Below are 22677 nucleotides of genomic sequence, written 5' to 3'. Positions count from 1 at the left end.
CCTGACTCTAGGAAACAAAAAGCGCTTACTGGGCACTCCTGATACTAGTCGAAGTGGTCGTAACACTCGAAAGGCACGGAGGGCTTTGACATCAAAGCCTCCTGATTTGCCGCTAGAGTGGTTCCCGCCTTCTGTTTCTTTGGTTAATTGTTCCAAAATTACACTAAACAATCTGAAAGAAGGAGAGAGGAAGAAATGTTAGAGTCCGTCACCCAGGGAAGCAAAACAGGATGATAATAGTAGTTATTTTTGAACAAGGGCTAATTCCATGCGGCTGCTGCTTAAGTAAAAGGAAAGTGAGGCAAAGCAAGAACTGGACTGTGCCATCTGAACATGACCCCATCTCCAAAATGATTTGGGACAGGGACTAATCTCATCTGTCTTCATGCCAGTGAAGCAGCTGAGAGCAAGTCACCTCCCACAAAAGAGGGGACTCACTGGAAATCCAATGATGACCAGTAGAATTGCCCCAAACAGAAATGATAACATCAGTCATCTTGGTGGCAACCATGTATGAGCACTTGCTATGTGCTAAGCACTACACAGACATGATCTCTTTAATCCTCACAAAATGTTATGAAGCTGGTATTATTAACACCATTTTATACATGAGGAAACAAACTGGATGGGAATAAGTAAACTGTCCTAGCGGCAGAACTACATGTGAATCCAGGTATGGTGGCCCCACTAGATATAAGTTCCATATGACAGAGATTTTTTTTATTGGTTATGAATATTCATGAGATACAAATCTGATTGTCACCACTCATGCCCAAGATGTGATGGCCAGATCCATACTGGCAGCATGCCCATTACCACAAATTGCAGTTATACCCCATGAATAACAGAGTTTTAATCTGTTTTGTTCATTTGTTCATTTAGTCTGGTCTAGCCTAATGCCTACAACAGTTCCTGAAATACAGGAGGTGCTCAAAATATATTTGATAAATAAAAGCAATGAATGAATATTGACTTCAAAGCCCCAGATCTTAACACATTATACCACTTTCAGTGTAGTCACGCACCCCCACCTTCACCCTCACAGGGATATTTGGGGAATGATGTAAATCACAGATGCCAAGTTGCTGCACAAAGGCTAAAAGCAGCTACCTAAGGTAAGGTATTAATACTGTCGTTTTCTCTTTTGAAATGTGAATAATATTGTATCTGGCAGCCACAATAAATTTTTTCCTACTCTCAGAAGGTTTTTTGGACAAAGCTATTTTCAGGCAATCTGCTAGTTTGACAGTTACTTTTGCTCTTTCAAATAAATATTTATTCTTTGGAATTGTTGCTCATTTTTCAGCATAAATATAAATTTGCCCGTTTCAAACAGCATCAACTCTGGCCAATCAGATTGTGGGAAAGACTGGCCCAGCAACAAAGGAAAGGTTTCTAAAGTTTAATTAGCCGCCAAAGCAGAAACTCTGCCCCCACTGGCATGCCTCTGGATCACCAGGACATCAAGTCCATAAAACACGGGGTGGTCTGATCACAGTCCCGATCAGGCATGGTTGTGTCATTCTAGGCCATTTACAGATGAGACCTTTGTTGTAATAACAGTACAGCAATTAGCAACGAACCCAGCCAGGAAGGAAACTAAGCCAGGTCTCTACCTTTTCAAAGCTTCAGATGATGGACTCTCCCTAGTTATGACTGGGTAAATACATCACATTTATGACAGGTTTCTCTCTCATTAGCATAGTTTTTCTAATTACTGTATAGCTCTGCAGCAAGGCTAAAGTTAAAAGTCGCTCCTCCAAAACAAGTTCACAGCTTCACAAAAACAAAGAAAAAGGAAGAAAGAAAACTTCAAACTCTTCTGAAATGTAGAAGCCACAGGAATTTTCATCCCAAAGAGGTTAGGAAAATAATTTATACAGGCGGTGACTTAAGACTGCTTTCAAGTATTAGTGTTTTGCAATATACGCTTCATGTCCTTTTATCTCCTATTCTTCAGCAATGCCCTTGAAAACAGGTGAATAACATCTCTCTCCCATTTTAGAAGAGCCTGAGTCAGAGAGAGAAGCTGGCTCCTGTTTCCAGACAGCGCAGAGCCGTAAGGGACTGGGGCTAGTTTCCATTCCTGAGAGTGATGAGACACTAGGAGAGTCCATTTCCTTCTCTGTAAAATGAGAAAACTGGACTATGTGACCCAGAACCCTGCCTTTCCCTTCTAATACTCTGGATTCTTTCCCCTTATAGCCCCCTACCAAGGGGAAAAAAAAAAAAAAAAAGAACCATGAGCCTAGGACATGAGGACATGGGGAAAAAGCAGTATTTGGCCCTAGATTGTTATTCAAAGTTTCCTTCAAGACAGAAGAGAAAAGGGCAAGGAGCTGCCTAAATTGACAGAAGTCAGAAGCACTGAATGGGAAGTCATGTATTTCTCCACAAAAACTTAAGCAGTGAGCCTTAATGCTTGAAAAGTAGCTCTTTACTGAACAATTACAGGAGTAGGATAAAAGTTGGCTCAGATCAAACTTTACAAGGAGTTACTTCAACTCTGGTAGACACATTGAGTCCTCCTGTTGTCACATTATTAACAGATAACTCTTTAGAAATATCCATTGCTTTCTTAATGTCTCTGTTCTTGGGAATCTTGACAAAAGCAGTAGGTCATTGTTGACTTGGAACGGAAAATCCACTGGATTGAGATACAGACTACAGTGGGAAACTTCAGTGTGTATGAATTTGATTCAAATGAAGACATCATAATTTGTCTTTTCCTTTTTTAAAGTCTCTCCTCCACTCTTTCTTTGATGACCATCTAGTGCATATTTCTGATAAAGAATAATCTGATGTTCTAAAGTTTTTCATGATTAATAAAAGACCAATGAGCCCAGTTCTACTTTAGTTTCCCAGATGATTTTACTTTTTAAATCAACTTTACTGCAGTTTAATTTATATATAAATGTACTCATTGAAAGTATATGAGTTGTGACAAATGTATAAATCCAAGTAAACACCACGATCAAGACAGAATTTTTCCAACATGTCCAACAGTTCTCTCATGACTCCTTGCAGTCATCTTTCCACTAAGCTCATCCTCAGCTATCCACTTGGCTATTTATCACTATAGGTTTTTTCTTTTCTAGAATCTATATAAATGGAATTATACAGTATGTTCTCCCTTTTGCTGATCTTCTTTTGTTCTCACCATAACGTTTTTGAGATCCATCCAAGTTATTTCCTTTTTCAGCAATTCATATCTTTCTATTGTTGAGTAATATTCTATCACGTAAATACATCACAACGTGTTTATCCATTCACCTGTTGAGGGACAATTGGGTTGCTCCCAGTTTTTCTCCATTGGATAAAGTCTTTTCATGGACATGTGTTTTCATTTATCTTGGACAAATGCCTAAGAGCAGAACTGTTAATATGGTCATATGATAAATTTAACATGGTAAGAAATTGGCAAATTTTTCCAAAGTGATTATACCATTTTACACTTCTACAAGCAGGGTGTGAGAGTTCCATTCGCTCCATATTTTTGTTAGCATTTGGTACTTTCACATTTAGTAATACTGGGGGGATGTAGTACTGTCATTATGGCTTTCATTTGCATTTTTTTAATTACTAACAATGTCGAGCATCTTTGCAAGTGCTTGTCGAGCATTCCCGTTATCTTCTCTTTTCTTTTTTTTTTTTTTTTTTTTTTTTTTTTTGTCATTTTTTCGTGACCGGCACTCAGCCAGTGAGTGCACTGGTCATTCCTATATAGGATCCGAACCCGCGGTGGGAGCGTCGCCGCGCTCCCAGCGCAGCACTCTACCGAGTGCGCCACAGGCTCGGCCCATATCTTCTCTTTTCAAATCTTTTGCCATTTATTGGGCTATCTTCTTACTATTGAGTTGTAAAAGTTTTTTATTCTAAACACAAGTCTTTTGTCAGATATGTGTATCATGAATATTATTTCCTAATCTGTGCCTTGCTTTTTCATTTTCTTTACACTGTCTTTGGAAGAAAAGTTTTAAATTTTGATGAAGCCCAATTTTTCAATTATCTTTTTTTAAAGCTGGTGTCCTTTTTGTGTCCGGAAAAATCTCTGCCTACCTTGAGGTCATAAAGATTTTCTCCCATATTTTCTCCTAGAAACTTTATAGTTTTACATTTTACATGTAGGCTTATGATCCATTTTAAGGTTTGTATATGGTACGAGGTAAGAATTGAGACTTATTTTCACATGGATAAATAGTTGTTCCGACACTATTTGTTGAAAACAGTTTCAGCAATCCATTGAATTATCAAGACACCTTTGTCTACAATCTATTGATCACATACTTCTGGGTTATTTCTGGGCTCCTTATTCTATTAATCTGTATTGATCCTTATGCCAATGTCACACTATCTTGACCACTGTAGCTTTAGAGTAAGCCTTAAAATCGGGTTCCAGTTTTGTTCTTAAAGACTTCTTTGGCTAATGTGTATTCTGCTCTGGTTGGATGAAGCATTCAAAAAATGCCAATTAGGTCAAGTTGGTTGATGGTTTTGTTCAAGCCTCCCTACATCCTTAGTGATTTTCTGTCTACGCATTCTATCAATACTTTTCAACAGAGTATTAACATGTACAGCTAAAGTTGCAGATTTGTCTATTCCTCTTTTAGTTCTATCAGTTTCTTCTTCATGTATTTGGAAGCTCTGTTACTAGGCATATATACATTCAGGATTATTACATCCTCTTGGTTCCATCATCATGAGATGTCTCCCTCCCTGATAATAGTTCTTGTTCAGAAATCTGCTTTGTTGGATATTAATATAGCCACTCTAGCTTTCTTTCAATTAGTTTTTGCATGGTATATATTCTTCTGTCCTTTTACTTTCAAGTTATTTGTCTTTATATTTAAAGTAGGTTTCTTACAGACACTACAGAGTTGGGTCTTGTTTTTACATACATATAATCTGTTAAACTCTGGATTTGAATAAGGGTTTAGATGGGATTAAATGGGTTTAAATCTACTATCTTGCTATTTGTTTTCTATCTGTCTTAACCATAGTTCCTTTTTTCTTCTTCCTTGCTTTTTAAAAATTTTTTTAAAATTCCATTTAATCTCCACTGTAGGCTTATTAGCTGTACCTCTTTATTTTTCTAGTGGCTCCTCTTAGGTAAGCATCAACAAAAAACGTCTGTAATGTACCAGAAAGTAAATATTTTAGGATTTGCAGGATGTGCAGATACCATAGGATTTCTGTCACAACTACTCAGTTTTTCCATTATCGCACCAAATAGCCACAGACATGAGTGAGTATGGCTGTGTTACAATAAGACTATTGTAACTAAAACTATTAGTTACAATAAAACTAATAAACTGCCTGCCCAAGCAGGCAGCAAACAAGATATTTTGTCAATGTGGGGGTTGGGGGGCTGAACATGCTTAAAACCAAATTTGGTCTACAGGTTATAGCTTGCCAATCCATTCTAGGGTTTACAATATACATCTTTAATGTGAGAGAACTTCAAAAAGTTCATGGAAAAATAAAGATGTATACAGTAGGGGTTGGCAAACTTTCTGTAAAGGGCCAGATAGTAAATATTTTAGGCTTTGTGGACCTAAACTACTCAACTATGTAAACAAATGAGTGTGGCTATGTTACAATAAAACTTTATTTCTAAAAATAAGCGGCAGGCTACATGGGCGAGGATTTGGCCCACTGGCCACAGTTTGCCAGCCCCTGCTCTGGAGCTAGTTCGGCCCTACTACTAAAGGCCTTTCTAGGGTTTCTACTGACAGTCCAGGGTGTTTAATGAGGTCTTTCCATTCTGGAAAGGCATAACTTGAACACATTCCAGTCCTGTTCACATAGCTCTGGTTATTATTTGTTTTATAGCCCCCCCGTCTTTCTCTTTCCTCTAGTAGTTCTGTGCCTGGCCTCATGGAATCACATCCCATGTAAGTGTAGCTTAGTCTTCAGCCAAAACTCAAAAGGACCCCACGGTGTATTTACAGAGCTCTTTCTCTGAATAGCTCCCTCCCTTCCCATATTCTGCCTCTCAAATTTCAGCCACTCAGCCTCCCAGAATGCTTATCTCTGTCTCCTTAAGTCAATGAGACTGCCATGTGCTTAACTCAATGTGACCACCCAGTCTTTGTGCTATGTTGTGTGAAAATTGTCTCTATGCAGCAAGCTGAGGTAAACACAGCCTGGGGACAAAATAAATGGAGCTAAGCATCTCCATTCTCTAGCTGAACAGAAAGTCCAGTGGCAAGAGAGGCACATCAAGATTATTCCAGAACCAAGAGACCTGCAAGGCTCCTGCACCACACCTTGATAGAGCCCATCAAATACAGGAAAGTAGGGCATATACCTGCCACCTGTTTATTTCAGGTGCATTACATTTCCAATGATGCCTTAGATGCCAACGTACTATGGTAGTTTTTGCAAAAGCTAATTTTTCCCTCATAAGTCTAATTGTCCCATTAAGTTATCACTTTAGATCCCATTTTAACTTCCTAGGTTGAAAGGATGGGCCCAAAACTGGTCCCCCTCTCCCAATATCCAGCAGAATTAGTCTCCTATGAAAAACCAAAGGATTCATGATAATACAAAAGAAAAATCATGTTGCTCAACTGAAAAAGGCAGTTGATCAAAGTCATGGAGATATAAAGAGAGAGGCTATTTAAAAATATCTCTGTAGAAACAAACAATTTTAGGAGCAACCCACTGTACTGTTAGGGTAACTAAGACTAAGAGAAGGGACATATCATCTTCCTATGTGAGAGTATTTGGTGCAAAGACCCCAGCATTCCTCTCACACTGATTCATTTTTCTCTTGCTAGCAACATTTCCAGGTGTGGAAGGACCAGAATAACACTGGCCACCATTTTTTTATTTTCCTATTCTCCTTTAACTAAAACTATTGGTGCATTCTTCCTGCAACAGGATTTTAGGAAAACACCTGCCCCTCTGCATTTTTTAGCTTACTTCATTTTATGCCAGATGTGTGACATTATCCAGACACTTGTTTTGTTATTTAAAAAGGGACAGTAGCTTGCCAGAGTTTCTTCCACAAGTCAGCAGAAAAAAACTAACAGCTTTGTTCAAGGGATGTTAAATAGCAGAATACCCAACTGCTATGAAGGCTTTATTACTCTTTTTTTTTTTTTTTTTTTTTTTTAACTTAACAGGGTGCTAAGTATTAAGCACTCATTTGATTCCAATCACCAGCAGGGCTGGTCTATTGGTAGAGATGCAAGGCCATGTAAGGTGAATGCTGTCACAATTAGGAGCTTAGATTCCCTTCCACAACACGTGATTGAAAAGGGGAGTAACAATGAGAGAATTTCAAACTAGTCTCTGCTCAGAGATTGACAGCAGCATCAGTCTTAAAAGAACTTGTGACAGGTTGTAGTGTAATAAATGGCATAAAAGAACAATCAATCCTAAAAAGACTGTTCTCTGTTACTCCCCACTCCCACCTCCCACCTCCCATTTTCCAAATAAACATTTCCCCAAAGTAAAAGGGACTTACCCTACTATTACTATAACAAAATCCAGTAAATTCCATCCATTCCTAACGTAAGCATTAGGATGTAGCAATAATCCATATGCTATAATCTTCAAAAATGTCTCGACTGTAAAAATAATCAGGAAGGCATATTCTACTTTTTCCTGTGAAGAGAAACAAGGAAACATACCAAAAAAAAAAAAAAAAGAAAAGAAAGAAAGGAAAAGAAAAAGAAACAGGGATTAGAACATCTCAGAGATAGAAGTAATTTTCTCCAAGCAAAGTTTTATTATGAGAAATGAAACAATTACACTGCACCTGGGCCAAGAATGCATTTTAATTCTAACACGGAATTTCTCATAAGCAACCAAGCGTAAAACACTTTTCATTCCAGGCTGAATGATTGCATTTTGCCACCTGCCCTGATGCGTGTGCAATGAGTCTGCCTGAGACATAACAGGCATGTTTGTTATTTGCACACAGTTGCAGAATGCAGCATGTTTTTCTCCTGAGATTGCCTAATCAGGCCCAGAAAAGCACAAGGGTACAACTAAAATTCTAATAGCAGCTCTGAACAGGATGTCCTATGATGGAAGAAATGAAGATGCATCTGTTTTGACCCTCTCTTCCTCCTGGGTTTATGCCTGACTTCTAAGTCAGAGTCAGCTTTGTCACTGAGTTGCAAGGTAACCTTGGGCAAGTCGCTTCCCTCCACTGGACATAAGTTTCCTCATCTACACAGGTGGGTGGGCCGTGGAATTCAGGATGACAAACAAGCTGCCTGCTTATTGGCATGCCACCCTCCCTGGCCGACACTGCTGATGGGTCACCATGTGCTTCTCTGGGAGCCTGGGCTCTGCTCCGAATCCTCTTCTATCTGTCCTGGTAGCCATTCCAATCTGACTTTCATGGACCCGAGAGGGGCCACCTGCAGGCTGGATGACATAGAACCTCTTCAGTTCCAGCCCATGTAACTCCATAAGCTGTGGAAAATTTTGACTCTTTCCTCTTTTGTAAATGCTTTCTTTATATGGCTTCAGTTTCAAGAGAAATATGGGCAGACAAGAATATGTATAATTAATTTTACAAGAGGCATTCCCTGGCAAGAAGCTACTTAAATAATCATCATCAGCAATTAAAACTCTTCCATATGTGCTATAATGTCCTCTACTAATATTACCTGTGGGACTTGAGGAGAGTTACCAAGATCACAGGGAAATGGAAGTCACAGAATCCACTTATTTATTAAGATGCCTAGTGCAAGAGGTCAAATGAACTGGACTCAAGAAACACTTAACGAGCACCTCTTCTGCACGACGGGCACTGTACCAGGAGCCAGGATCAGAGAAACATCCCCACTATGGTCCCTGTCTTCGAAGTTTAGTCTGGTGGGGCAAGAAGGTTTCACACATACACATGGAGAACTTCTGAAGAGTCACAGGACAGGTAACCATCATGTGTGATTCTGTAACTTCAGCCCTCTGATGAAGTCAAAGGTTTAGTTCACTTCTGCTTAACCTTCCATTTCACAACTGATTACAGGAGAAAAAAAGAAAAAGGACTCTGCTTTGTTATATGTGACTGCTATTGTAGACATATTTTTATAAATGCAAATTTGTATTTTTAAGAAAATTCAAGTTTCTGAAAAGAAACTTTTTTAAGAAACATTTTTTAAAATATTCATTTTAGGATGATTCCCACAGGCCTGATCCCCTGAAAAACTGTCACCTGATAGATACTTGCTTGTGGTAGCCCCAACACCCTTTTCCATTTAAATGTTTATCTTGCCTGAGCCACCCCTGGGCTCTAGCCATCTGCTGCCAGAGTGGGGCCCCTCTGCCACGGCTGCCCCGGACGGAACTTCCGCTTGTCTTGCCACCAGTATCCTCTCTCTTGGCCACCAGGGGAAACATCCAACCACTGCTGTGCATCCCAGACTTCACCCCCATTCTTGACTCCCCACGTGTCACGAGAGAGTCAGTTCATCCATTCTCCCTTCCCAGGTCCCAGAGTTATCGTGGTTCCTGTCATTTCTAAACCTGCTCTCCAGAGCTCCCTGCAATCCTCGGAACACCATCACGGAGGCCTAATAAATCCTTTTAGGTGAGTTAGCCAGGGTCAGGGTGTTTACAATGTAAAAGCCTAACTCATCCTCAATCTGTATCCTTGGGCCTACTTTAGACCTTCACACAGGGCCTGTTCTCAGCCGGGCTGGATCCTTGAGCAGAACCCCACTCCCTCTGCACACCCACATCAGATGCCCTCCCACACCACACACAGACCTACAAGGATGCCTTCGTTCACTGCACAGATGCCCTGTCATTCCACCCACTGCCATGTCCCCCGTGGAGTGCTCCCACAGGAGGCACATGCCACATAGCTGTTGAACATGCTGCTGTAAATGCTTTGAGGAAATGTAACTCACGCTGCTACCAGATAGGGGGGAGCGATCCATGAAGGCTCCAATGAGGCAGTGACATTAACTCTGAAATCTCAAAGTGAAAGGAATTCTGTTACTTTAACCAGAGGCAAAAATCCCTGAAAATACCAATCCACTGTACTTGAATCAGACCCTGACCACCAAATGTAGATCATCAATGTGTTTGAGACTTGAGTTCTCAGGAAACAAGATGAGCTAAAATCAGCACACTGATTTTACAATTTCTCTTCCCTTTTTATCCTTTCTGCTTTATTTACTAGAGTGGGGGGGGCGGTCAGGGAGGCTTTGCTGTCATCAATATTCATAGTTACATCCCTATGTCAAGACAGCACCATACTTCAGAGCAGAAAAACAAGGCAGAGTACAGAGAGTACACCTACCAAACACAGCTTGTTTTTCCTCTTTGGCTTTTATTCGTAAGTGATTTTACCACAATAACACAACAGCCATTAGTGTAACTTAATTGTTTAGGATTCTTTTACTGCCGTCCCCTCACCCTTTTTAAAGAATTTCTCTTTCCAAAGTCCTTAGTGAATTACTTGATGGAAACGATGATAAGAAATATTGCTTTGCTTTAATGAGATTCTTTATTACAGATATTCTACCATAATGCCAACTGAACAATCACAGTCCGGACAGCGTGACAGACCAGTTGGCCTAGAGCCAACATCCTCGTCTCCAATCCTGCCATTAAAAAGGATACCTATGAAACAAGTGTACCTCCACATTAAACAAATGTAGTGTTTAAAAAAAATCTTGCAAAACAACCATCAGGTTTTTTTTTTTTTCCTATCCCAGGAAGTGGGATAATTATTTGCTTTCCAAAAGGACTGTTCATTTGAGAAGAGAATGTTGAGCCAGAAATTTGAAAAGGAAGCCAACAAGAAAGCCAGGTTTCTAACTAGGCAAGGTGGAGATATGCAATGAGCAGAAGCAGCTGGGTGAGATGTGGCCCAGAGAAGACGACACTGAGGTCCATGGCTGGGAAGGACAAGAGCACAGAAGCAGCAGCAAAGATGAAGGAATGGGATGCTGAAGAAGGGGCAAGCAGGAACCCCCATAACCAGACATGAAACAGGGTGTCCCTTCTATAAGGGGCCTGGGCAGGGGCTGTACCTTAAAAGCCCCTCTCCAGGCTAAAGAGAAAGACTAAATGGTTCCTGCATGCCAATCTCCTCCACTTGACAGGCAGAGCCTTGCTTGTGCCACTTGGCCACCCACCTACAGGGACAAATTCTCACTGGCAGGAAATCTTGAGTGGGCAGGGCCACTTGAACTTTCCTTCAGACAACCATAGCCAGAGACCACCCTATCAGAGTGTTAGCCAGAGACCTACATAGGAACGCAAGCACCCCCCATGAAAACTCAAGCCACCTGAGAAATAAATCAGGTTTCAGAATTAGATTTTTAGCCTTTATCTTCTTTAAACAGTGAAATTTCACTAACAGGACAGTCTCTAAACCAGTTAACCTTACACACACATTGTCAACTAGCAGGAGCTATAAGATGCTAGAATCCTTAATGGTACTTGGTTTGCTCTTCTTCTATTCTCAAGGATCCTTTTACTAGTGCTGTGGCATGAATACTCATCCATCCGTCCATTCATCCATCCATGCCTGAGCACCTGGATCCTCCTCTGCAAAGCCTGATCCCTAACCCCACCAGCCCTCGTCTGCTGTCAGAATATCAACAGAGGCTTGATGCAGCTGGGGCAGATTTGCCTCTGCTTCGCTCGTCCACCCACACAACCCCAAGTCTTTGGAAAGGCTTTCCTGGCTTACATCCTGCCAGTAGCTGCCTCCTCCTCCCCCATCACTTACTGTGCCCTGCAGTTCTGGGCTCCCTATCAGCAGGGATCATCTCCTACTGTCTTCATAACTCTAGCATCTAAGCACCGTACTGGGCATACAATAAGGCACTCACGGGTGCTACTAGGAAGTACAGAAGAAAAAAAGGGAAGGAATAAAGCAACAAAGCTGGACATAAGGGGGACTATAAGAACATGAGGTTTTGGGCCGACCCCGTGGCTCACTCGGGAGAGTGTGGCGCTGGGAGCACAGCAGCGCCAAGGCCGCGGGTTCGGATCCTATATAGGGGTAACCGGTGCGCTCACTGGCTGAGCACAGTGCAGGCGACACCAAGCCAAGGGTTACGATTCCCTTACCGGTCACAAAAAAAAAAAAAAAAAGAACATGAGGTTTTGTAATATTAGCATATATACCAAAACAAACAAACAAACAAAAACATGGGCATGTATCTAAGTTACCATAAACCCTTTCTAGAACAAGCGTGGAGTAAATGGTCAAACTGCTCAGACAATAGCTGATCTCGACATCTCACCTGCCCTCCCTATCTCTCGCAACCTGCAGCCCCCTGGTTAAGGTTCATATCCATCCATCCTTCCCACTCTCTTACCCAAGAGCCCTCTACTCCAAGTCATGGGCCAACCTGCTCCACTCCCCCACATGCCAGATGCTTTCCCACTTCATGCCTTTGCCCACCCTGCTTCACCCACCTAGTGTATGTAAACTTCCTTCTACAGACAGTGAGCACACAGCTCTGTTACAGGGCTAGAAACGAGCACAGCATGGTAAAGTGGAAAGAACACCCAGCTTGTAGAATCTGTTTTCTGCTGGCCCCAGCTCAGCCACTGATTCATGCTGTGGCCCCAGACCACAGTGGAACCATTCCACATCCTGTTCCCTCTTTCCAGAATGGTCTTCCCATCCTCCTTTTACATCAGACTAAGCCCTACTTGTCCTTTAAGGCTCAGCTTAAATAGCACTTTCTCAGTGAAAACTTTACTGACCTCCCAGACAAAATTAGGGTCTGTTGTTTTATGCTGCCAAAGCCTAGTATACTTCTTCATATACTTCTCCTACTTCCCCAATTCACAATGAAAATTTACACTTTTAAAAATTGCCTCCTTAATAGAGATCCCAGAAATAAATCCATGCATTTATGGATTCAACTGATCTTCAAAGGTGCCAAGAATACACAATAGGGAAAGGACAGTCTCTTCAGTAAATGGTGTTATAAGACCGGATATTCACATGCAGAAGAATGAAATTAGACCCTCATCTCACTCCGTACACAAAAATCAACTCGAAATGGGCTAAAGACTTAAACATTAAGACTGAAACTGTAAAAGTACTAGAAGAAAACATGGGGCAAGAGCTTCTTGACACAGGTCAGAGCAAAGGCTTTTTGGAAATGACCCAAAAAGCACAGGCAATAAAAGAGAAAATAGACGGGATTGCATCAAACTAAAAAGCTTATGCACGGCAAACTACAGAAAAAGAGACAACCTATGGAATGGGAGAAAATATTTGCAAACCACACATCTGATAAGGGGTTAATATTCCAAATATCTAAAAAATTCAAACAACAGTAAGAAAACAAATAACCTGATTTAAAAATAGGCAAAGGACCTGAATAAACATTTCTCAAAAGAAGATACACAAATGGCCAACAGGTATATGAAAAAATGTTCAGCATCACTAATTGCTGTATTGAAAGTCCCCCCAAAACTCACTGAAGCTTGATCCCCATTGTAACAGTGTTAAGAGGGTGGGAAATCAAACTATGGTGGTGTTGGAAGGTGGGGCCTTTAAAAGATGATTGGATAATGATGATTATGCCCTCGTGAATCAATAAATCCATTCATGAAGTAATGGGTTGATGGTTTAATGGGTTATCATGGGTGTAAGCTTTATAAGGAGAGCACATGCAAGAGCTTTCTTGCCATTTTCGCCATGTGATACCTTGTGTTGCCATGAGATCCTATACAGAGTTCCCACCAAGAAGGCGGCCCTCACCAGATGTGCTTCCCAGCCTCCAAAACTAAGAAATGAATTTTGTTTCTCTATAAATTACCAGTTTCGGGTATTCTGTTATAAGCAACGGAAAATGGATTAATACACTAATCATCAGGGAAATGCAAATTAAAACCACAATGACCTATCACTTCACACCTATTAGGAGGGCTATTATCAAAAAGACACAAGATAAATATTGGCAAAGATGTGGAGAAAAGGGAACTCTTATACACTGTTAGTGGGAATGTAAATTAATACACCTATTTTGGAGAACAATATGAAGATTCCTCAAAAAATTAAAAATAGAACTACCATACGATCCAGCAAATCCACTTCTGGGAATATAGACAAAGGAAACGAAATCAGTATGTCAAAGAAATATCTGCACTCCTGTGTTCCTTACATATCTTGGCAATTGTGAATAATGTTGCATCAACATGTGTCCATCAACAGATGAACAATAAAGAAAATGTGTGTGTATACACACGCACATATACACACTCACACACACAACAGAATACTATTCAGCCTTGAAAAAGGAAATCCTGTCATTTGCAACAACATGAATGAACATGCAGGACATTATGCAGAGTGAAACAAGTCAGGCACAGAAACACAAATAACGATCTCACTTATATGTGGAATCTACAAAAGTCAAACTCAAAGAATGGTGGTTACCAGCTGAGAGGGATTGGGGAGATGTTGGTCAAAGAATACAAAATTTCAGCTAGACAGGACGAACAAGTTCAGGAGATCTACTGCACAACACGGTGACTCTGGTTAAGAGCAACGTACTGTATTCTTGAAAATCGCTAAGAGCAGATATTAAATGTTCTCACCAAACACAAAATATAATAAGTATGTGAGTTAACTAGCTTAATCTAGCCATTCCACAATGTATACATATATCAAAACATCATGTACACCATAAATATGCATAATTTGTCTATTTAAAAAATTTAATTTTACAAATTGCCTCCTAATATGTGTCTCCCCCAATAAGTAATAATTTCTATAAGGCCAGAGATCAATTCAATTTCATACACTACTGCATTTCCAAGGTCTGTCACAAAAATAGATATTCAACATTTATATATGAATAAATAAATGGGCAAAATGAGAAGATCTGACAACACAGTATTAAATGTCCCTTCCTGCTAAGAAGTTCCATAATACCAGGGCACCCATGGTTTTCCCCTGTTCCTAGGAAACTTCCAAGATGAAAGTCAAGGCAAAGCCTCCCAGCACGGCCACTTTGCTCCCTAATCATGGCCCTCCCTGCTCAAGACGGTGGGGCAGGGTACTCAGGTCAGAGTGAGAACCATGCACACAGATGCTGAGTGGTCCACATGGCTGGAGCACAAGGCGTGAGGATGGGTGGGAAGGGAGAGGCTGAAGAGGTGGGCCGGATGGAGGGCAGCCATGAAGGGCCTCAGGTGCCATGCTACAAGGTTGGGCCTCCGTCTCTCGTGTGTGAAATAAGCACAGGAATCTCTTCCAGCTGGAAAACTACAATTCTCTATGACCTGATGAGCAAAGCCCCAGCACAGGCTCCACCAGGAGGTTCTGTGAGGGCCCGGAGACCCCTGGGGGATGCGGACCGAGAGCAGCTGCTGTGCAATCAAGGGCTGAGGGTCACCTGAGGTTGCCCTGCACATTCAGGCCAGGCCTGCTGAGAGACCCTCCCACTAGCTGTCTTACACATTGCAGGAGCTGACCTCGGGGAACCACAGAGCTACTATAGCATGGTTTCGATAGCCAATTCAACCTCTAGTAAACCTCTGGTGGGTGAACCATGGGAGGGTGGCCAGCAGGCAGACCTCGGCTCCGAGCTGCGTGGCTGTAAACAGAGGTAATTTTTTCCTCTGCAGGTATTAATGACTTATGTACTCAAAGGCCTTCCAATGGGTAATTTAATGCCACATTTACATGAAAAAACTAGCTACAGTAGCTTGCCTTTGTTTTTCCTCATCTTTGGTTGAAAAGTACAAATTTTACATGGCATTTGTGTCCCCTGAGTACAATTCTAGTCCTACAGCTGTGGCACCCCATCAGCGTCACTTACCCCTCCTGATTCTCATTTCTCTCATCTGTAAAACAAGGACAATAACTCTTGCCCTGCCTACCCGGGGTTATGGTGAAAATCAGATTAAGTAAGGGTGAGGAGCTCTGCAAACTTTAAAACACTTCCCAGTCAAAGGCTCACCCTGGGTGAGGACGCAGGTGGGACAGCTCCCCAGCCCATGGCAAGTGTGAATGCACTTCTCCCTGTGGGTGCAGCCCTGATAGCAGCATTTGGAAGTTCTCCAAGGCGATTTCTCCTGAGATCCCACAATAGTCCTGTGACTCCAAGGCCACCCAGGTGGAACGGGACCCTGTCCAGGATGGCCTGGCTCTCTGATCTATGAGAAGAGGGCAGTGTCATGCGTAGGGCAGAGGAGGCCAACAGGAGATTCTCCTTGCTCACCGCCAGAGCAAAGGCAGCTGCTGCTTTGCTGCAGAGACTAGAGCAATCAGCTCAGTTGGGGTGGGTAACGATGGTCCTCCCTACCGAGAAAAACTCCCAGGTAACAGCACCCAGACTTTTCTCCAGGAACTGCTCTTTTCCTCCTCTCTGTCCAGGGGCTAGCAACAGGACTTGGCATGTGGCCCAGATTACTGGTTCAGGGACAGGTATGTCCTTACCCACACCAACCTGGTCCAATTAGAGCTAATCCCAGGATTTTCACTTCAGCAGCTAGGCAAGAAGTTCTGACACTGGCTTGACTTAGCCTTGAGAGGCAATAAATCTGGAGTTATAAGGGGGACATAGAGATGAAGACCCAACACCAGGGAAGCCAAGCCAAAAATGGGGATGTAGAATCAAATGGACAGGCAGAAGCAAGCATCTGGTCTTGATCCCACTGTATTAGCTCCTGGATCAAGCTGAGCCTGAAGACAAAAATTCCCTCCCCCACTGTTGGGCTTTCCAGTCACAAAAGCCAATAAATTAAGCCAGTTTGAGTTAGGTTTTCGGAAAACTGCAAACGAAAGAGTCCAGGCTAAATACACTGGGCCTGCAGGGTCACTCTGCTTCTCTAAAAACTTTAAGCATCTGAGAGAATCTTCAGAATCTTCTCATTTCTCAAGAGACTCAACTCCTTGATGACTCCCTTTGATCCAGAGGCTCAGTGATAGTTTCCTATAAACAGGACTCATGAGCCCTGGCCCAGATACTTTTTTCCCCCAATATTATTAGCATACATATTGTTACAAATTGTACTTATTCTTTAACCCCTTGCCCAATCTCTCCCAGTCTCCTTCTCCCTCCCCTTCCCCCCACTAATTACCCTAAATTTCTTTTCTCCTTCTGAAAGAGTAATGGTTACTCTGTTGATTTGTTGCCTAGATGATCTCTCCAATGCTGAGAGGTGTGTTCAGGTCCCCCAATATCATCATAGAGCATATTCTTCTTCTGTCACTCTGGAATGGGCTTTGTGGAGAGAGACATCCTCTTCTTTTCTTTGGTCTCTGCTGGTGACTCTCCTTGTGTCAATGCACTCCAGTGGCTGGCAGACCATCTGCACAGGGGTTGTGGCATCTAGCCACTCTCACGGCAGCCATGGTTATTGTGGTGGCTGTGGTGGGCCACCACATGGAGGTGATGTTTTTGGCATGCTCCTTGGCACTGGTGGTGTGCCTGTTGGGGAGAGTTCAATCCCTGGCTCCATGCCTCAGGACGCTGGGTGGGACTCAAGGTGCTAACAGTGTGCCTGGTTGTGGGAGGAGGGTCTGGTCCCCAGACCCATGCCTCGAGTCCCTGGGTGGCCCCCAAGGTGCTGGCAGTGTGCCTGGGTAGGAACTAATTTTTTGTCCTTTGCTTACTTCTAAAGTGGGGAAACTTCCTGTGGGGACCAGTACTTGAGCTCTGTGATTGCGCTAAATTGGTGCTTTGCTGCTGGTTCCCTAGGGAAGGCTTTTTGTGCAGCTCAGGTTATAATGGTTGACTTTATAGGTAAAACTCGGTGCACCTGGGTTGTATAGAAACTCTGATCTGGGCCTGAGTCTTCATCAAATTGCATCCCATGCAATTCTGTATTCCTGAGCAGTCTCCTCTGAGTGGTCCTGCACTGATTGGGGGGCAGATCAGCTGTCCCTGCTGCGCCCAAGTGTTCCCCCAGTGGGCCTGTTTTCCCCACCACCCATGCTGCAAGCGCTTCCCATGGGACGATCCACGCGCCGATCCCTTGCAATGACTCACTGGCCTCTGGGTGGCTCCTATATTTCAGTTGTTGTGGCCCCTCACTCCTGCATGAGTCCACGGGAAACCTATTAGTGGTCTTGCTGGCCTGGGGGCCACCAAGGCCCTCTTCTCCCCCCTGCCGCCTCCAAGTAACTCTATCCAAAGGGCACAGCTGTGGCTTTTGCCAGCTGCTGAGCCATACACTCAACAGCTCCAGCCTTAAAGCGGCTGTGGCACAAAATGATCGGAGCGTTTTTTTCTTTCTCTCATCGCGGCTTCTCCCACCTTCATGCACTCCGTAGGTCTCTCCTCCTCTTCCCCTGAGTTCTAGAAGCCCCAGCTTGGCTGTTGTTGCTTTTTTATAATTGTAAATTGGTTGATTTGTGGGAGAGAGTAACACTGGGGACCGTCTATTCCACCATCTTGACCAGAAGCCCTGGCCCAGATACTTTGAAACGTAGCCTTGAAATCATGGCTTTGTTTTCCAGACTCCGCACATCCCTCTGCTCCACTCCATCAGCTCCCATAATGTCCTGCATACGTATACGTCACACTCCATACCCGGCATAATCCTGAGCACTGGGGATTCAAAGATGGCTAAGACATTGCTCAGGTCCCGCAGGGAACGGCAGACAATCACAGCTAAAGCAGAGTACAGGGAAGAAGAGAATGGGGAAGCTGGGGATGGAGCAGCTAATTATGTCTGGAGAATTTGGGAAAGCCTCTTGAAAAGTGTGGGACGGTAAATCTCTCCACCTGGCATCCCTGAGGACCTCTACATCTGTTTATACTCTACCTATTAACCACGAACCGATGTCTGTTACAGCCCCACCAGGGACAGGGCCCTGCTCTACCTGAGTCCCCTTCCTCCTCCACATGTCCTCTGCCCCAATTCATCAGCTCCTATAACGTCCTGCATATACATCATACTCATTGGACCATCCGGTCTGTATGGCTGCTCTTCTCCAAGACTGAAAGCACTTCCCTCTGTTTATCTAAATCCTGCTCCCCCTTTCAGGGAAGACTATAAGAAGTTTCAATTCCTCTGAGCATGATCTTGCCCCCTCTCTTGAAAGCCTGACTCACTTATCAGGGTGGACAAATGACCCCCACAGCAGACATCCCTGCCAGACACAGCTGCAGGGTCAACATCTGAGTTGAAACTATTCAGCAGCCCAGAGCTCAAAGTTACACCACATGTTTTGGCATTCAATCATGAAAGTAAATCACATCAACAAACACTTGAGCTCCAACTATATACAAGGCCATGAAAGAGAAGAGCAAGGCACTGTCCCTGTCTTCAGGAGCTCCTCGTCTAGTTGGGAAGGTGAACCTGTTGACGTTAAGTCTTGTGTTATCTGTAGATTGTCAGTGCCCTGAGGACAGGAACCATTTCTTCTACCTCTGCAGAATCCCCTCACAGTACCAAAACAGAGAAATGAGCACTTAGCCTCAATAAATACTAAGATGCCATCATCCACAAAAAAGGAAAAACAAAGCCACGATCTCAAGGCTACAGTTCAGAGCACCTGGGCCAGCAACCTTGTCTTACCATCAGAGAGCCCTAAAAGCAGCTGTAACACCCAGGCCAGAATCCCACCTACCCTCTCCTAGATGGAATTACAGAGTTATGCTTTCTTTGTAAACCATGTCAGGCCTTCACATCCCATCCCAACAGCTCAAGTCAAGTTGGATGGCAATGGGATTATGTGCCCTATGTGGGGCTGGTCAAAGTCCTGTGCTGTCTCCCTGGGAATCTATGGGGCTCAGGTCATGTGGCAACTGCCAGACACCTATCATCTTAGAAAATAAGTCTCAGTGATGGTTAGTTTGCATGGCATGAGCCAACCTCTCCAATATGTCTACCTCCTTTGCTAAAAGGTAAGAAGGAAGTAAACATTTTCAAATGGCAGGAACTAGTAAGTTGAATACTGAACATTTTCATTTTGACAAGAAAGTAGTCATTCCTTTTCTCCACTAACAGAGCTAAGGAAAAGCTTTTCATATTTGTATATGGTTCAATTCACTGACATCTGAATTAGAAATGAAATCTTATTTCATTTCCCTGATGCTCACTGACAGTCCTGTAAACACACCACTTGCACACCTGGACACAGCTGTCCCTGGAGCTTATGGAAATGCTTTCCAATCTCTTCTTTCAGTTGACTCTCCAAGCTACAGAGTAAGATGGGCAGAGAAGGGGTTATCGTTTACATTTCACATGTGAGATTCACAGACACTGAGTTATTTCTGGCCACAGTCAACAGAAACAACTAAAAGCAGTAATCGTGCCATCTGGTTTGAAGAGACCTGACTACACCCACCTAGGGTAGTTGTGGGAGAACCACAATTCCACTCTGGTCCCGTGCCTGCCCAGTCTCACCTGGGCATCTACGTTGCTCTACCAAAGTCACCCCGAAGAATGATCTTGGCTGCTCGTGTGAGCCCTGAGGGAGTTAATTGTGGTCACCCAGCCAACTTCGACTGAGCAACCTGAGGATGCACCCTGGAGGTGAGCCACCCCATGCAGTCACAGCTGCTGTGAACCATCTGTCCAGTAGGCGGTGCTGCTGAGCTCCAGCCTGGAGGCAAAAGCCTAGGTTCAGGTTCTGCCACTGCCCCTTATTTGTTGTATGGACTCAGGCAAGTGTCTTTACCCCTCCTCGCCACAGCTTCGCCGTCGTAAAATGAGAATATGAAGAGCAGAGACATCCTAGGTTTGTTGTTTAGTGTATATGAGGCAACACATGTAAAATACAATGCATGTAAAACACAGTGTCTGCATGTGGCCAACTCCTACGGCAGATTCTCACAAACATGGGCTATCACTATTGTAGCTACATAACACTCCCTGTACTGCCCTGGCCACCACCCAGGAACAGTGTGGTGCCTGGCACAGAGTAACTTCTAAATATTCACTAAGTTAGTTCACAGACAATGTAGCTAACCCCCTGCTCATCCTGTGGTTCTAAATACTGGCAAGTGTACTCATCTAAGCAGAGGAGTCCCTGCCCTGTTGTGGGGCTGGCTCCACTGCGAGGAAGACAGCTGCCCCATTATAAACCTGCTCCTATGCCTTCCTGCAGTGCTCAGCAAAAGTCTGTCTGTGGCCTATTATTTATAGAACAAAACACTCAGGAGGGGAAAGAGGGCCCAGCTTTCCAGGCCCATCAGACCCCATTCCCTTCATTGTGAAGGCAAAGGAGCAGATGTCTGTGGGTCAGTGGAGAACAGGCAATCACCTCACCACAGAAACTGCTCTTTGGGACAACCATAATTCACGGGGAGCATCGAAGAAGCCAACGTCACTTGTGTTGACCTGGTCTTGCCAGTCAAACCTCACTCTCATCCATCACTTGGCACTTCCCAGAGGCTGGAGAGAAGACTCTGCCACCATCTCCCAAGTACAGGATCCACACAGGCTTTCTACAAGCAATTTCTTTCCTAGGAAACCTAGTAGCTCCAGAAGCAGTTACTAGAAAATTCTATTTGGTCAGGCAGCTAGGGCTAGTTAATAATCTCTACTATTCTTTTAAAGTAGATTTATTTGTTTATTGCCTTCCCTGCTCCAAAAAAGAACTTACAGCAACAAGAATACAAAAATTTGAACTAGGCGAGAAAGAGAATACTACATGGCTGTTAAAAAGCAGAAGGCAGATCTCTATGCAAGGGCAGGGAAAGATGTCCATGACCCACTGTTTCAGGAAAAGCATGAACACTATCATCCCCTTCATGTCCGAAAAGACGTTGATCTCTTCATAAGCTAGTCTGCAGGGCAGGCACCCAAAAGTAAAGAGGTTTGCCTCTGAAAAAATGATCCTGGGGGACTTTCTAGCTCTGATTTGTCTGGGCTTTTCCTATTGAGCATCTTTTACTTTACAATCAGCTGAAACTAAATATCCAGGACATAAGAATAAAGTGAAAAGAAAAAAAAATTAACTAGGAAAACCAAAAAAATGAAATAGAAATGAGACCATTACAAAGATGCATCCTGCAAAAAAGATAAATCTATATTAATATGCCTGAGATTTTTAACAGTTAATGTAAAAGAAGGAAATCAGACCAGTGACACAAGTCAGCTTATCGCATGAATAAAATTTTCTCTCAGCACAGAAAAAATATTTCTCCAGAGGGTTTGCATAGAAAAAAGAATCAGCTGACAATAGAAACTGAGCGCCAATTGCAGGAAGTAGAATAACATTTGCCTGTCCTCATGGAATTTATACTGTAATGGAGGAGAGAAAATTGTTTAAATGTAATACATATGAAACTAATTGAGAGGTTTGCATCCAGCAAGTTTTTGGGGGGGCAGGGAGGCTGGCCAGTATGGGGATCCAAACCCTTGACCTTGGTGTTATAACACCATGCTCTGACCAACTGAGCTAACCAGCTAGCCCCTCCAGTAATTTTGAAAAATGAAATAAAATAAAATGAAAAATATCAGAATGCATAAGAATATAGTAAGAGTAAGAGTATGTATATTTTCATCAAACTCATGTTTCAGAAGATATATACAAATGTTTGGTAGTTACAATGTAAAAAGAATTTATTACTGCTGGCCAAAGTAAAAAAAAAAAAAAAAAAATGTTGAAAAACACAGCTCTAGAATCTGGAGCCACCACTGGGATAAATATCAACTCTAGCCCTCATGCTTGCCCACGCACACTTTCTCCCTCTCTCTCACACACACATCCACAAATTCCCATAAGTCAAAATGTATTTAAAGAGCCTTGACTAAGGGCAGAGC

General features: G+C 42.9%; 1 protein-coding gene across 3 annotated transcripts in view; it reads right to left on the bottom strand.

The window, feature by feature from the left end:
- The window catches only part of CACNA1D (calcium voltage-gated channel subunit alpha1 D), a 300823-nt gene that overhangs the window by 151317 nt on the left and 126829 nt on the right, over nt 1–22677 (bottom strand). For all 3 annotated transcript variants that reach the window (XM_063113920.1, XM_063113921.1, XM_063113919.1), the window contains exons 4-5: nt 7475–7614; nt 30–172 (exon numbers count right to left, since the gene is read on the bottom strand). In XM_063113920.1, the coding sequence (XP_062969990.1) occupies nt 30–172; nt 7475–7614 (283 nt within the window). The remainder of the gene's footprint in view (nt 1–29; nt 173–7474; nt 7615–22677) is intronic.

This window comes from Cynocephalus volans, chromosome 11, assembly GCF_027409185.1.
Source record: "Cynocephalus volans isolate mCynVol1 chromosome 11, mCynVol1.pri, whole genome shotgun sequence".
In the NCBI taxonomy this organism is placed as follows: Eukaryota; Metazoa; Chordata; class Mammalia; order Dermoptera; family Cynocephalidae; genus Cynocephalus; species Cynocephalus volans.
The sequence above is the reverse complement of the archived record's forward strand: the minus strand, read 5'-3'. Positions and strand labels throughout refer to the sequence as shown.